This window comes from Anguilla rostrata, chromosome 17 (genome assembly GCF_018555375.3).
Source record: "Anguilla rostrata isolate EN2019 chromosome 17, ASM1855537v3, whole genome shotgun sequence".
In the NCBI taxonomy this organism is placed as follows: Eukaryota; Metazoa; Chordata; class Actinopteri; order Anguilliformes; family Anguillidae; genus Anguilla; species Anguilla rostrata.
This window is the reverse complement of record NC_057949.1, coordinates 23,352,648-23,368,702: the sequence shown is the minus strand read 5'-3', so window position 1 is coordinate 23,368,702 and position 16,055 is coordinate 23,352,648. Positions and strand designations below refer to the sequence as shown.

Sequence of the window (16,055 nt, the reverse complement as noted above, 5' to 3'; positions counted from 1 at the left end):
TTTTTGTATTTAGTAGTGCAGTGATATACTTTAATTAAACAATGATCATTTGTGCTATTAATGATTTTATAATTCACACCTTTACTCATATAGCACAGGTGGTTGCACTTAGAGGGGCCTTTCTGTGTGGAGTTTGCATTTTCTCCCTGTGTCCGCACGGGTATCCTCTGGGTACTCCGGTTTCCTCCCACAGCCTAAAGACATGCAAATCCAGCTAACTGGAGACTCTAAACAGCCAATAGGTATGAGTGTGTGAGTGCATGATGTGTGTGCCCTGTGATGGATTGCCACCCGGTTCAGGGTGTATTCCTGTATTTTACCCAATACATGCTGGGACAGGCTCCAGCTCCCCTGCAACCCTGACCAGGAACCAGCGGGTAAGACAGTGGATGGATAGCTGTGCTTATGTTCTCTGACACTATAAGCTGTCAGATAAGAGCGTACGCTAAATGAATGTAATGTAATGTAAATTTCTGCTGTGGATGACGTGATTTTTGTTTCACAGGGATGCATAATTATATTGGAATTTGATCAGTATTGGCCAAAAACAACTTAAAATGAACTTGATGCTATCTTATAAAATAAGGTTATGGCCAATGCAGTTATACAACATACATGCTCCAGAGAGAGAGAACACATTTCATCACCTCTTATTTATTGTTTTTCATTTATCATTGTTGCCAGCCAAATTCACGTGCAAAGTCATCCAGACTCAAAAGCTCCCAAGACTCATCCTTTCTGCTTACTAATAAAGTAAACAAGGAAAAATATTTTGTTACACAAATAGAATTTGTTAAAATTTTCCTCCATAAGTTGGCATCTGCGCTCCTCTACCTCTTTCACAGCTGTGGGAATTAGTTAGGCTACATCGTGCGTTGATCTAAAATGATGCGGTATCGTAAAGGCCAGCATAATCAGATACATATCGGTTATTGGTATCAGCCCCAGAATTTATATATCATGGACTGCTTGTTATTAATGGAAAAATCTAGAATAAGGATATAATAATTGTTAAAGAGAGTAAAACATCTGCTAATGGTGAGACCATCCCTCTAAGTAATTTACATAACCCCATTTGATGTGAAACAATATAAGTCCATAAGGAGATTCAATTCAGAATTTGCGCATATGAATTATTGTACAAAGTAGCACTTCTGGATATATGAACTGTATATAAAATCACAACTCCAGAATTTACATATCATATCATAGACACTCCCACATCACCCCCCTGCTCACTACCCTCCACTGGCTGCCCGTTATGGCTCACATCAAATTCAAAACATTGGTCCTAGCATACCAGGCAGTCAAGGGATCAGCCCCAGCATACCTCCACAAGATCTTCAAACCCTACATGCCAGCCAGACCCCTCTGTTCCGCTACCTCAGGACGCCTGGCCCCTCCCTCTCTTCGCACTTGCGCTTCCCGGTCACGTCTCCTGTCTGTCTTGGCTCCACGATGATGGAATGACCTTCCCATGGAAGTCAGAACAGCCGAGACCCTGACCTCCTTCAAACGACGACTGAAGACTCACCTCTTCAGGCTCCACCTCTCCCCATCACTCCCTACCTCCCTGTAGTCTCTAATTGACTATGTAATCTTAGGGTTGTAGCTAGGTAAGCTGTTTCTCTTAGTTGACTTAGTAGAGTAGGCACTAGTGCAATAACTATTGCTTGTTTTATCTGCATAGACTGCTTTTTTGCTGTTTTTTTTGCTGTGTTAATCAGATTAACCTACAGGGTCCAAGTTAAACTACGCGGTTGTTCCCTGCACTTGAAACTGTGCTTCCCTCTAGGGTTTTCAACACGCCTGTTCCTGCTTTTGGTTATACACTTTGTTGTACGTCGCTGTGGATAAGAGCGTCCGCCAAATGCCTGTAATGTAATTTAATTTAATTTAATTTAATTTAATTTATAAGTCCATCAGGAGATTCAGTTCAGAATATGTGCATATTAATTATTTTACACAGTAGCACTTCTGGATATATGAACTGTTTATATAATCATTGCATCAAATTTCTTGACACAATCACATGCAGATATCAGATCTGATTTCCAAAATACAAATAATACGGTAGTTTCCCCAGTTACAGAAGACCCTTCTACTTGAGCTTGCTAAGATCTCCAGCTCTTCTCTTTATGTCCATTATCTTCTGAATCTGCTCTTTAGTTCCCGTCTCTTTCAGTCTCTCAAGCAGGAAGTCGAGATACTGAACAGTAGACCTGGAGTCAGGCCGCAAGGCGATCTTGGAAAGGCTGATGATGTGCTGATATGACTCCTCTACGAGTATCCTTTTGTCTGACACAACATTCTCGGCATGTTCCTGAAGATTCTTCACCAGATTCTCTGTTGTGGCGTTTTCTCCAGACAATCTTTCGTATTGTTCCTTCATTTTTTCAAATGTCTTGGTGACTCGTCTGGTGGAAGGCTTGTACATCTTCTTTTCTTTAATGTGGTCTTCATAACTGCATTTCCTTTCACAGACTGTACAGTTTTTTCCCTTCATTACAGCACACCAGTTTAGCCACTTTGCACTGACAACAGTACACGGATAGTGACAGTTTGTCTCACATACCCTGCAGCAGGTTGCCGGATATATAGTCTCAACTTTTATTTTACACGGTTCATCTACAACATAATCAAAGTCCTTATTTGCATCTATGTCTTCTTTATGTTTCTTCAGGACATCTTCAGTCTGCCTTAGCATTATTTGGAGGTTTTCAGAGGCTGTTATTTGATCTTGTAAACGCTGAATGTTCATTTCAAGCTGTTCTCGCCCCTTTAGCACTTCCTGAGTCATCTGCAGGCTTCTCGTTTCCATCTTGTCCAGGCTGTCAAAAAATTTCTGCATGGTTTTCACTCCCATCTTCCAGTTTCGCTGCCAGTAATTTTCCTCCTCATCATCCTCCTCATCATCCTCCTCATCATCATCATCACCTTCACCACCACAGTCATCATTTATTTTCTTGGACACATTATTGAATTTGAAGAAAATGGGTTCTTTTTTCTTGTTCCTGGCGCAGGGAACACCAGCTTTGTCAATGGCTTCAAGGGCTTCAGGTTTTTTCCCGCCATCTGAGAACGTGATCAGAGCCATGATGTTGTTCTCTATGTCCTTTCCAAACAAGGACAAGATCGCATCAAAGATTTTGACTTGAATATCAGTGAGACGATTCTGTGAGGCCTTCACCACTAAACACACTGCATCAATCTGTTGAACACCCTTTTCAGCATTGAACAACTTGCTTATATTTTTAGAAATGTGCTCATCCTGTTTTTCTCCTGAAGTGTCCGTGTAACCAGGAGTGTCAATGAGCCTCAGAGAGAATGGGACTCGAGCCCCTTCATTTCCATAGATCTCATACACAGTGATGGCACTGGTTTGAGATATAGTCTGGCTTCTTTCTTTCTCTTTAATAATCTCAAACCGGATGTTGTCTTCATACTCCACTCCCAGGATGTAGTTGACCATGACATTGATGAGGGTGGACTTCCCTGTCCCTGTTTCTCCCATCATCATTATGGTTCTGGTCTTACTCTGGTTCTTTTCTCCAAAGGTCCATCTTCTGACCATTCCAGAATCATCCAGAGTCTCCTTAACTGTGTTCAACAGGAACGTTTCCGGGGGTCCCTGACGGATTTGTGTACTTTGACTGATTAATGACTGAAATCTTGATGTTGGTTCCCCATCAGTGTACAAGTCCCTGTAAACCAAGCACATTTAGTTATCAGGGTTGGCAAAGCTCTGTTGTTCCATGTTTATAAAAGTTGTCTGTATACAATATTGGACATATTTATTTTCAATTAATTCCCATTTTATTCATTGTCATAATTATGATAAGGAATGCTGTGATGATCACAAAACGTACATTTCATCAATACAATTTTTGAAGGCCATGATGATCTCTGTCTTGATGTGACAACTTGATGGAATGGTATCGCTTATAGTTTTCTCACAGCAAATTCTGGTGCTGTTAGGACCTGCTTTTTTTTGGTGCTGTTTTTTCCATTGTGTTCAGGGATCTGGAAGTAAACATGAAAAGGTTTAACATGAAAACATGAAAGAGCTGACATGTTAGTTTTGCAAAGAGGAATTATAGGTTTTGTTACCTAGAGGATTCCTACTTCATAGTCATCGTCTGTAAGCTTCACAAATAGTATGCCATTTTTAAAGATAATTACTGTAAATGATCATTTGAAAAAAGTCACTCAGCTATTCAAAGCTTAGAGCGTTTAGCCACGTTATACCAATGGTTATGTATTAGCTACACAGCTAACAGTCCAAGTTAGCTAAATACATAAGCAAAGAGATTATTGCATCTTTATTACATTACAAATACATATAATGGCATCATAGTACAAGTTGTCATCATTACAGTGTGTAAATCGTAAAGCACTCAGTCAATAGCCCATTTACCATATGCTGTGGTTTGGATGACACAAACTAACTGTCATTCAGTTTATGCCACATCCCCATCATGGCCCTCTCTTCTAAACTCCACTTCCACACCAAAACAAGGCCAAAAGTTTGGTTGAAAAAAGAGATTTGTAACTGGAAAGAGACATTGAGAGTACAAGGTCTGGAGTGAGAAACAGGAAAGAAGAGAATGATATTACTAGATTAAGACTTGGTCACCCAGGATTAACAAATACTTTATCATAAAGAAGCTTGAATCTGGTGAGTAAGAAACTGTTTACAATGTCATTAACAGTTGTAGTAAATATAATGGTGAAAGAGGAACATTGGCAAGAGATAACATTAATAAAATTAGAAGTATGAAATTTGTCAACAGAATGTTTAGTGGCAATGACATCATGCTTTGTCTTTGAATTCTTCATTGTCTTCAAGGAGGCTAGCTGTAGTGGCCAGGTGTTAACACTTTCACCAATTAGGAATCTATTGATTCACTCCAGTCTTTAATGTTATCAGTTAAAAAATACTTTTTTAAATCTCTTTTTAATGTAATTGTTTGCTATGTAGCACAATAAGCACAATATGAACATGGGGACTTTATTCTCCATGGCATGCATAGCTAATTTCTGACATAATGTGGTTTAAGAGGGTAAATAATCCTTCTAAGTGAAAAGCACACAATTAAGAGAAATGCTTGTTAAAATTCTGGGATTGCAGTTGTGCTGGGAACAGAAACATATATTACATTACATTACATTACAGGCATTTGGCAGACGCTCTTATCCAGAGCGACGTACAACAAAGTGTATAACCATAACCAGGAACAAGTATGACGAAACCCCTAGAGAGAAGATAATATTGCTTAATAAATTTTAAGCAATATTAAGCAATATTATGTTGCAATTATAATTACATTTTTTTCTGTTTTATGGTGTGCTTCAATTTAAAACTTTTCCTTTTCAGTTAACTACGTTTTCAAATTAACGAAACTTTTGGCTCCATGATCTTGCTCCATACATTGTCCACTAATACAATACACAAGGGCACAATTCTTTTGTTATATGATGCAAATTGTAAATAACTGCCTTCGCAAGGGACTAAAGAACTTTGTATCAATTGACAATGTTTAAAAAAAAAGAAACACATATATAGTATATACACATATATATATATAAACACATATAGTCTAGACCACACAAGGGGCCCGAGGACCGAGTTTAGGAACCACCGGTTTAGACTGATATAAATCGATATTGCAATGCAATTGATTTCTCGTACTGTTGCTGATGCTTAATACATAAGGTAACACAGTAAGCGTATACATGCAGTTTAGTCTGAAGCAATTCACAGATTTACCTTTCGAATCAAGTCTCCTCAGTCCACACTTCCGATCAGTTGGTTGAGGTAAAGCACCAGTTTGCCAACCGCCGTAAAAATTAGTAGTGGTAAAAAAAGAAAGTGTAAGAAGATTCGAAACTGAAAGCAAATATTTGTTCAAACAAAAGGCAAAAGCTAATAAATATTAAGCAATATTATGTTGCAATTATAATTACATTTTTTTCTGTTTTATGGTGTGCTTCAATTTAAAACTTTTCCTTTTCAGTTAACTACGTTTTCAAATTAACGAAACTTTTGGCTCCATGATCTTGCTCCATACATTGTCCACTAATACAATACACAAGTGCACAATTCTTTTGTTATATGATGCAAATTGTAAATAACTGCCTTCGCAAGGGACTAAAGAACTTTGTATCAATTGACAATGTTTAAAAAAAAAAAAGAAACACATAGACTACACGTTAGTTTACCCGCGTTTAATCCAAGCGGCCAAAACCAGACTTCGTTTTTGAAGCTCATTTCCTGGTGTTGTAGTTCCTGGTTGCTCACTAGCGCCACTACGGATGGCTCCAGTATAGGTGTTTTCATATCCGGTTTCCATGTAAGTCTACGGTACAAATGCGATCAAAATACAAAGTCAATAATTTTTTCTCACAAGAACAAATAGTCATAATAGGTGTATTTTATTGGTCTTATGACTGTCCATGGGTCGATTTCATGATTTATTGCGTCATTTGGGCACAGTGCCAATATTTGTTCTGGACCAATGAGGTACAGCTTGCGTCACTTTCGGATTACTGCAGAGGACTGAGCTAAGTAGGGGCTACAGTCTATGGTCACTGGGGTGGGCGGTGGCGTCTCTTGGCCTTGACATTGCGGCGCCGGCTACGGTCCGCCTGTGCTAAGTCTGAAAATGCAAGCATCCCATTTCGTGGTGATTTAATTATGGCGTGTGCTATTTACAGCTGCACTAGACGACCATAAAATAATCCTCCTCTTAAGTTTTTCGGTAGCCGAGTCATTTTTACTATTTCCTTTAGCCTACTTAACCAAATAATTAGTTGGCAGAAAGCGTAATCAGCTTGCTATATTTGGTAGTCCAGTAGTAGCCTATGCTAAAACAGTTCGCAACTTCGGCTACCAAGCCATTTGACTAGCTAGCTAACCTTAACCGGCAAACATTCAATCTGTCAGACGTGTTTGGCGGCTTGTCAGTCGTGTACATTCCGTAAATGTCTACCTGGGCCATGCTTCGAGCATGTGACAAAGCTACTATAATCCCGATTTTGGGATAAACACTTTTTCAGTTTCACGAAGTGAATTAAGAGTCTCAAGGTTCATTTGCTGAAATCACACACACAGAATTTAACGAAATTAACCATCTTGGCATTTAGAAAGGAATATGTTTTTAGCATTTAAGAGACCGACAAGCTAGGCATTTAAGACAGTGGTTCTCAGAATCGGTTCTGGGGGCTCCTTGCGTATATTGGCTTTTCTCCATTGGTTTTGATGATTTACAAGAAAAAAACGATAGCCTAATAATAATTAGAAATTCAACGTAGGCTACATTATTTTTGTCTTCATGCACCAGGTGGAAAACTTGCTGTACAAAGTGCGTTGTCATATTTACACGCCTGCAGATCAGTTATTAAAATACTTGGTAGATTTGTTAATAACCGCTGACAGTGTTAATTTTTATTCGGTAGAAAGTGATTTGCGAACGATCGGTCAGCTAGCGTCACCCAGCAAGTGAACACCACAAACGGCGATGGAGTAGCTAGTAGTAGCAGTTACTGGCTCATTAACTGACTGGCGAAAACCTACGACGATAACTTGCTCGGTTAACAGCAGATCTACCAGACAGTTATACGAAAATTAGCCTAGTCAAATCACCAGTAGCCTACACATCTCCGATTGATTGACCATCAGTGTAGTCAATGTTCTTCCCCTGTGGTTCATATTGCTAATGCGTGAGCTAACCACGGATAGCCTACCTAGCTCACTGGCAAGCTGATATGCTAGTTAAGCATATTCGTTTTGCTGAGAAACATGAATTGAAGATAACTGAACATAGCCTAATTGTATTTTTAATGTCATACATATAACGTGATTACATGACAGTACAGTCACGGATGGAAATTAAACTCCGTAAACATCTGATAATATATTTTAAAACATAACGGCAGACAGTCAGCTAGCCTCGTTCAGGTTGATGGGCTTTTCCGCACCGGACTGTCAATCAAATTGTAAAAATCACAGAGCGGCTTTTAAACTCTGTGGTTTTGGCTCCAACTCCAAAATGGCCGCGCCCGCCATTGAGCTTCAAAACGTATTTTCGGAGACCCACGGAGAGTCAATGGGTGACGTCACAGTAGCTTTGTCCATATTTTTTACAGTCTCTGGTTTAATCATAATAATTTCATCTTTTAAGATCTCCAGCTTACCTTAACTCACCGCTCCAACGCAGTCCCTCCATTTTAACTAAAAACATAACATTAAGCCGTCTTTTAACAGCCACACTAACTGTAGCAAAGCTCCAGTCGAAAGAAACACAAGTCACAAGATCCCAAATGTAAGTTATCTCTGAGATCTGCTGATGAAAAAAACGCATGAGCTACATAGGATAGTTTTCAGCACGCAGTCACCCTATCCTACCCCAGTATTTTTTATTCTTACCAAGCTAGTTTTTCTGAGATGTGGACAGTATCGCCCATTTGTCTACACCTACTTAGCCTGCAAATTTTTGTGTAAACGTATATGCACAAGTTAGGTTTCCCTGTTTAGTTTATACTAACAGGTTCTAAATTGTCTTCCTTATTTTGAGCTACCTAACCGGTCTTTCCAATTGTGGCCCTTCTGATTGGTTGCTAGGCGGTTTCTGAGCCTTTGTTGAAATTTTTTATCACCAGCGTCAACAGGCAAGAGACAGTTCTCAGTTCTTTATCCCGGTTCTCCTTCGAACCCACCAATTCCAATCTTGTATCTTCAATAAAATGTATAATTAAAAATATTTAAATGTGTTTGTGTATACAAGTAGGGGCCCTTCTTTTTATTTCATTAGCCTACATAACTCCCTCCTCTGAAATAGGTCGATTTTAATGGACGCACGTAAGAGTGAGTTAAACACGGAGTAGCAAGCTGCATACCTACTACACTGTGGGTTATCCAGAGGGAGGTGTATTTCCTAGAGCAAATGCATATTCATAACCAGGGAGACATCAGGTTGATTACACTTGTAAAACTAATTTACACGGACATGAGAGAATGTGATGATGAAAATCAAGTTATATACACTATGGAAGGGTAAAACAGCATTTACCAACCAAGGATTTGAACCAAAAACATTCAGGTATATCATCAAGCACCATATCGACTCTGTTACACTGCTGCAACCTTTTCCTCATCTAAGAAATATAATTTTATTAAAAACAGAAAAGGCTGTATACATCTGTCATTGTTTCCATACAGAGGTATTTATAAATGTCTCCTTTCCTGGATATCAGAAAGGTACAGACATCTCATGTAATATATAACAATATATTCAACAACTTTCAGAAGATAACAACGGACCACAGAGGCACCGGAGTCCAGTAAATATATAAAACATTATACTGTAGAATACATCTGTAGAACATTATTCTCCAGATAAAACTGTCAGTTGTTTTCGTTGTCATGGTGTTACAGCAGGTTTAGAACTTGATTACAAGAGTGGGAAAAAATTATTCCTTTCCGTACGGCAAGAGATCCTTTAAGGAAAAGGCATTTTCAGAAATCACGCTGAGAAAGTGCCGTGATGCAAAGGAACATATTAACTGTGTCCAGTTGAGCTGTGTCTCTCTATAACCCTTCTTCTTTATTCATTGCCTGTAAAAAAAAAAAAAAACACACACACACATACATTTTTATCGCAGTTATCATTATCAGCACATTATCCTTATCTGAGTACACAAGCTGCACATGACATGTGCAGTGACTCTGATGCAATGACTGTGCAAGGATGAACTGCTGGACAGCAGTGTGAAAGGAAACAGTGGCACAGAGCAGCATGCATTCCAGAGGAGAGCACCTGTTTGCAAGTGCCATCTAGTGCTGGACAGGAAGCTTCAGCAATGAGCTTCAAACTGACTCATGGAAAAATCTGGCCGTGCAAAATATGGCAGCAAAGGAATCTGACTCGGCTTCAAAATCACTTGAAAACTGGGTTTCAAAATAAAATGGACCTGGATATTTTACTGAAGTAATTCAAGCACCTTTCTGAAAGATACAGCAGGGTGTTCTATTTGTTCGATCTGACCTGTATAACTTTTATTGATTGCGAAGTCGTTTACAGTAACCAATGCGTTGCACTGTGGAACATTAAAGACTCTGAGGCCAGCTGTAAGTTCTGTGCCGAAGACACTGCGTCTCGCTGCCGTGTGTGGGCGTGACGAAGGGGACGCACGCTTTACCTGCTTAAAGAACTGTCGGCCAAAGTAGCTGGTGGCCACGTTCTTCAGGTTAGTCCCGCCGCCCACTTTGCAGCGGACGTACCCGTACAGGTTGGCCCACTGCAGCACCACGCCCATGATCACTACCGCCTGCAAGCCAAAGGACGGGAGGGAGAGGAGAGGGCAGTCAGCTCCACACAAACACAATGCGTACATCTCTACTGCAAATGAACGCTAACCGTCACACGCATGAAAGAAGCAGTCAGCCACAACACAACAATACTCCCCAAGTTTGAAACCTAATTTTAAATCGAATACATTATTAAGTGGCACAGCACAACTTTGTGCAGTGATAATGATTATAACAACACATACAGAAGCAATTCAGGTTAGGCACTTGGCAACAGTGCAACACTCAAATCCCCACAGGCTGATCCTGTAGCTTGCTGCAGATCGTGTGCCAAATGACTACAAGTGGACTCACCAGCCACTTAATCTTAAAGGAAAAGAGGGTGCTGAACACAAAGAAGACCCAGACGATGGGGCAGACGACCAGGCCCAGCCAGAAGATACGGGACTCTGCACTCGAGGGCACCTTCCTCCCGGTTCCCTGCTGAGCACAGAACAACAGGCGATCAACTTGCGGCCTTTCTGCAAACTGCACATCGAGTTTTCTGTGCCTAAAGACACGGGCATTAGCCTCGATGCTAAGCACCCCTATCCCCAGCCAATCCCACCACGCAAAGCTCATCCTGTCTCCGGTTTTGACCCCACTCACACCCACCATCTCACACAACTCCCTCGATCTCGAGGCTTGGCCCCTCTTTACTCCCAAATAAAACATCCAGCTTTCGCATTTCCCCCCCTTGCTCATCAGTCTAGTACAGTGTGACTGTGGCACAATTACAATGGGCATCATCGGAGACACTGTAATCATATGATTAAACATTCAAAGCTCAATAAAAATTAATACACTCATCCATAAGCCTGGATCAGCAATTATGTCTCTTGTGTTACTACTGTTCTACCTGCATCTGCACACCAGGAGCAGTGCATCTGACTGCCATGGACCCAAAGGCCACACGGTACTACAGGAGAGAGCTAGAGGCTACTGGAGAAGCGCAATATCACTCACGGAGGAGAAATGGTAGTCTATGGGTGCCTGGCACGGTGTTGGGAGGATGTTATGTAGCAGTACCCAGAGGAGCCTACGGCTATCTCAACCCAACTCTGGGGCATCACAAGGTCCATTGAGTCCCGCCACTTCTGGCAAAGGGCCCGCATTGTTTATCAACTGATTCATTCAGGAGCCCTATACATGTATGTGTGTGTGTGTGTGTGAGAGAGAGAGAGTGTGCGTATGTGTGGGTCATACCTTACGGGCCTCAAACACCCAGTGACTCTTCCCATCATCATCCACACGGTTCCACCACCTCAATCCCACCATCAGCCTGCCGGAGACATTCTGACAGAGGGGACACATTTCCCTGTTAGACTCAAACCCAGGAGAGGGGACACATTTCCCTGCTACACTCAAGCACCGGACAGGGGACACATTTCCCTGTTACATTCAAGCACAGAAGAGAGAACACATTTCCCCCTGACACTCAAGCACAGGTCAGTGGACACAGTTCCCTGCTACACTCAAGCACAAGTCAGGGGACACATTTCCCTGTCGCATTCAAACACAGAACAGGGATACATTTCCCTGTCGCATTCAAACACAGAACACATTTTGCTGTTACACTCAAGCACAGTGCCGAAAGGGGGTGGGTGAAGGAATCCCCGGCAGTCATACGCAAATTTGCAAACTTGATACTTAAATATTTAAAAATTTACAGTCTTAATTTAGATAAACTCAAATAAACTTTGTATGGTTTAAACATCTTTACTAGCACTGTGATCATTGTGATTATTAAATATATTTACTGTAGAACCCCTGACCCAAGGCACTTGCAGGACCTGCCTACCTTTACTGTCCAGAAGTCACAGGAGAGGAGGAGGATGATGGTGACCATGCACGCGATGAAGCTGCTGCTCAGGACCTCACACAGCAGGTAGACCAGGATGGCACTGGCACGGAAGAACAGATGAAAGAAGGAGGCCAGCGGGTGTCTGAAACAACATCACCTGCACATCAAATAGGCACAGCGCCATCTTCTGATCACATATTTGCATAGCACCAGGACTGAATCTGGCCTTTTCAAACCCAGTATACAATATAATGCACCACATAAAAGATGCCAATTTATAACAATTCAAACATGGCTTCAGCTCAAATATGATGCAAGCTGAACAGTGATGTAGAGTACAGTACACCACCACAGTTGGCCTTTAACACAATGAATGCTCTGGAAATTAACAAATATTAAAACCTAAACATACCAAGAGGAAATATAATGTATAAGTAGTAACCAAGCTGGCAGTATCTACAGATTACATAGGAAGTTACCTGAAAATATACAGTAATTGCTGACCTACAAGCCTTAACACACCAGTTATGAACCCGAACCTCAGTTGGTCATGTCCCTGGCCATACTCACTTAATATTTGAACTCCTCTGTTTTCTGGTCGAATCATCTTCATCGAACAGTGGGACGTCGTCTTCGTACTGCCCAGAATAGAAGAAAGAAAAGCTAAGAATTCACAATTTGGATGGGGAATTGTCTACCATAGTCCTATTACGATGGGCAAACTGACCGTATGCTAACAGCTGTTAATAATCGAATAATCATTTGGGACATTTGATTTGAGAAGTGAATAATAGTCAATACCTAGCAGTCTAAACTCGCTGAAGTTATCTAGCCAGCTATCAGTTAACTAGCGACACGATGTCCATCTACTTGCAATACCAACAGCTTGTAAAGTAGCTAACGTTAGCTAACTGTTCGCTCTATATCACTGTCAACTACAGTAAAAGGTTAATAATGCCTAAATTTCAGTTAAGTCAAACACTGGAATCATATACCAAGCTAGCTAGCACCAGCCATGCACAAACTCACACCGCTATCGATAAATGCTAGAATAGCAGGCTAGCTATCTCTTAATGCGCTCTTTCTGGTTACTGTCAATAGCGTTCGCTACAACAAAACCTTAAACGCACATTGCTCATATTATCGACGTTAAACCCCAGAAATAGTAGAACAAGCAATGCTGGGAAATAAGTTTTTCCTTTAGAACATGGACTAATATGAAAACTTACCTGTCCAATCATTTCGGATTGTAGTGAACACTTCCTGATGACGTGTTCGTAAACAAACTCCTCGTGCCTGAGGGATTAAAAACGGAAATTGTATTCAATACTTCCGGTAGTTTCTCTGTATATTAACCACCGCCGCAACCCCCCACCCCCCCCCCCCCAGTTTAGTTAGTACGCCAAATATTTATATTGCAAAGCAAGTCTTGGATCAGCTGTCTTCAGTAAAATAAAATCTTTCCTTACCCATATTTGGTGCTTTTCCTTTCTTAAACCAATAAGATTCAACACTAAAACACTAGCAATGGATGTTTGATGCTGTATTATACAAAACTACTGTCACTATATTTGAGTATTGCATACATTGTGAATTAGGCTATGCACACCGACACCATTACATTTTAAAAAATATTTTATGTATAGCATCAGTTATCACACATGCACTTAAATGCAACTTCACATTACATGACATGACATCCATTTTTGTCTGCATTTGTCCAGAGCGACTTAAAACACTAAGTGCAAAAGTGCATTCAAATAATTCTGAATGTTTCAGTGTGCGTAAGTGCATTCAAACCGCACTGTTCATTCAATAATTTTTTGTCATACATGTAAAACCCTGGCTGGTTTCAAGTCCGTCTTGCGCTCACAGTTGTCTCGCTGTAGTCAATGTTTGACTGCTTCTCCCAGTTATAAAGGCAACCGAAGCTCATCCCTCTTCCTCCTCATGTGACATTCACACGGTCAGAGCCGGAGCGAAGGTCGGCCCTGCTTCTCACTTCTATCACAAACCCTCAGGATGTCTCCTCCGCTGGCTGTCCTCCTCTCCCTCTGCCTCTTCCTTGGCTTCCCCGGGTCGGCTAGCTGCCTCTACAAACAGTGGGTCCCCGACACCAACTTTGAGAATGGGAGTAACTGGGACAAGGGCGCGGTGCCCTGTGGTAGCGACAGGGTCCAGTTTCTGGCCCACAGGGAGGTGTCCGTGTACGTGCGGGAGGTGCACTCCACCCGGGAGATGAGGCTGCCAGTGAACGGGGAGTTCATACTGGCGACGGGGGCTGGCTTCGCGGTGGACGGCGGACAGGACGCCAGCTGTGGCACAGGCGCCACGGTCCAGTTCCAGGACTCCGAGACGGCGCAGTGGTTCGATCCCAAGCTGTGGCGGTCGGCCTCCACCTCGGAAGACCTGGAAAAGGGCCGGTTCTTGTTCTCAGTGCACGAGGAGAGCGTGCCCTGCCGCCACGACGACGTGGTGTTCCGGCCGGAAGCCTCCTTCCGCGTGGACACTACGGCTGGGCAGCAGAACGTCCCGGTGAAGAGCCTGTCCGTGCTGGGGCGAAGGTTTAGCGACAACGGCGAGTTCTCCCGGTACCTGACATCACGCTCTGGCCGGCTTCAGTTCCACGGAGACAGCGCCCCAGTCGTCGGGAGCCCCGCGTGCGACGACAGCTCCGGCTGCGTCTGCGGCAATTCGGTGCACCACGAGAGGATCTGCACGGGCGTGACCTGCTCCCGACTGGACTGCCAGAAGGCCCTGCGTCCCGTAGGACACTGCTGTGACGTGTGTGGCGCTATCCTCCACTTGAAGATCTCCGGCAGCTTCGACCTGGAGTCCTACCGCCAGCGGCTACAGCATCTCTTCCTCAGCCGCCCTCAGTACCAGGCCGTTCATATGGGCGTATCCAAGGTTACCGTGCCTCAGTGGCTGCTGGGAGTGATCCCCCGCGAGGCAGCGACAGAGATCCAGGTGGTGCTCCTGGACGAAGAGGAAGGGACGGGGCCTGGGGTGGTGGCGGAAGACCTGACCCGTGACATCATGAAGGACATCGAGTCCGAGGGGGCACACTTGGGCATCGAGGGAGCAGAGTTCCAGGCATCCTCAGGCAACAGTGGCACAGGCGGCGGGGCAGGAGTGGTGGCGGGCGCTGTCCTGGGAGTCCTGGCTTTGGTGGCGGCCTTGCTCGTCCTGGCCTTCCTGTTCCACCGCGGGGTCATCCACGTGCCAGCCCTCCCCTCGCTGCCCAGCTGGAGGAAGAACAGCGAGATTGGGGAGTTGGGGGGGCCCATAGATCACGGTTTCGACAACCCCATGTTCAACAAGCCCCCCCAGATGCCTGGCTCGGGCGGACTGTATGGGACAGACAGCCTGAACACCATCACTGTGACAGACTTGGGAGTCCACTTTGTCAACCCCGCCTATGATGAGACCGACTTCAACGCCTGATTGGGCAGCCGAGGTACAATTCTGAGGTAAACAAGAATATGATATCATCTTCACCACAAAAAATCTTCACCTGAGCATCACTTTACTGGGATTCAATAAGACTTGAAAACATGTCAAGATTTCTAAAAGCTCTTTCCTTTTTTTCAATGAATGGTTTAAGATCATGTGTGAAACCCTTACTGAACTTTTTCCTAGAGAACAGCACTTGTCTTAAAATTTAGAATGATTTCTTCACTGAGTGTTTTGCTTGCAGAGTTCGCTGTTACAGAATAAGAGCACTGACTAATTTTTTAAATGGAAACTGTATGTTTTAAAATTAAATATTCTGCATTAAAATGAATTGGGTTTCAGAAATAATAGTTATATTAAAGTGTATGCAAAGGTTTCTTCTCTTGATGAAATATGTGTATTCCTGATATTTCTCAATTCAAATAAAAGTTTAATAAGAATTAAAAC

At 42.5% G+C, this 16,055-nt stretch overlaps 3 protein-coding genes across 10 annotated transcripts; 1 reads left to right on the top strand and 2 right to left on the bottom strand.

The window, feature by feature from the left end:
* Positions 1–634: 634 nt before the first annotated feature.
* LOC135243445 (uncharacterized) lies at positions 635–8,990 on the bottom strand. Of its 5 annotated transcripts, XM_064315301.1 has the most exons (5): positions 8,197–8,990; positions 5,771–5,798; positions 4,418–4,552; positions 3,870–4,023; positions 635–3,704 (listed from the first exon to the last, which is right to left on the bottom strand). In XM_064315301.1, the coding sequence occupies exons 4-5, from the start codon at positions 3,896–3,898 to the stop codon at positions 2,102–2,104; spliced, it is 1,632 nt and encodes a 543-aa protein (XP_064171371.1). In that variant the 5' UTR covers positions 3,899–4,023; positions 4,418–4,552; positions 5,771–5,798; positions 8,197–8,990; the 3' UTR covers positions 635–2,101. The 5 variants fall into 5 exon arrangements, with proteins under 5 accessions (XP_064171371.1, XP_064171372.1, XP_064171373.1 ...); XM_064315302.1 differs by lacking the exon at positions 4,418–4,552; XM_064315303.1 differs by lacking the exons at positions 4,418–4,552; positions 5,771–5,798.
* Positions 8,991–9,146: 156 nt separating this feature from the next.
* LOC135243449 (Golgi apparatus membrane protein TVP23 homolog B-like) lies at positions 9,147–14,156 on the bottom strand. Of its 4 annotated transcripts, XM_064315315.1 has the most exons (8): positions 14,026–14,156; positions 13,382–13,448; positions 12,723–12,790; positions 12,150–12,294; positions 11,555–11,644; positions 10,664–10,792; positions 10,201–10,329; positions 9,147–9,616 (listed from the first exon to the last, which is right to left on the bottom strand). In XM_064315315.1, exons 2-8 carry the CDS (start codon positions 13,391–13,393, stop codon positions 9,590–9,592), a joined length of 600 nt encoding a protein of 199 aa, XP_064171385.1. In that variant the 5' UTR covers positions 13,394–13,448; positions 14,026–14,156; the 3' UTR covers positions 9,147–9,589. The 4 variants fall into 4 exon arrangements, with proteins under 4 accessions (XP_064171385.1, XP_064171384.1, XP_064171382.1 ...); XM_064315314.1 differs by lacking the exon at positions 14,026–14,156 and having other exon boundaries at positions 13,382–13,519; XM_064315312.1 differs by lacking the exon at positions 14,026–14,156 and having other exon boundaries at positions 10,664–10,789.
* Positions 14,157–14,174: 18 nt separating this feature from the next.
* On the top strand, positions 14,175–15,599 carry amn (amnion associated transmembrane protein). Its single transcript, XM_064315307.1, has one exon. It carries the CDS (start codon positions 14,175–14,177, stop codon positions 15,597–15,599), a length of 1,425 nt encoding a protein of 474 aa, XP_064171377.1.
* The last annotated feature ends 456 nt before the right edge of the window (positions 15,600–16,055 follow it).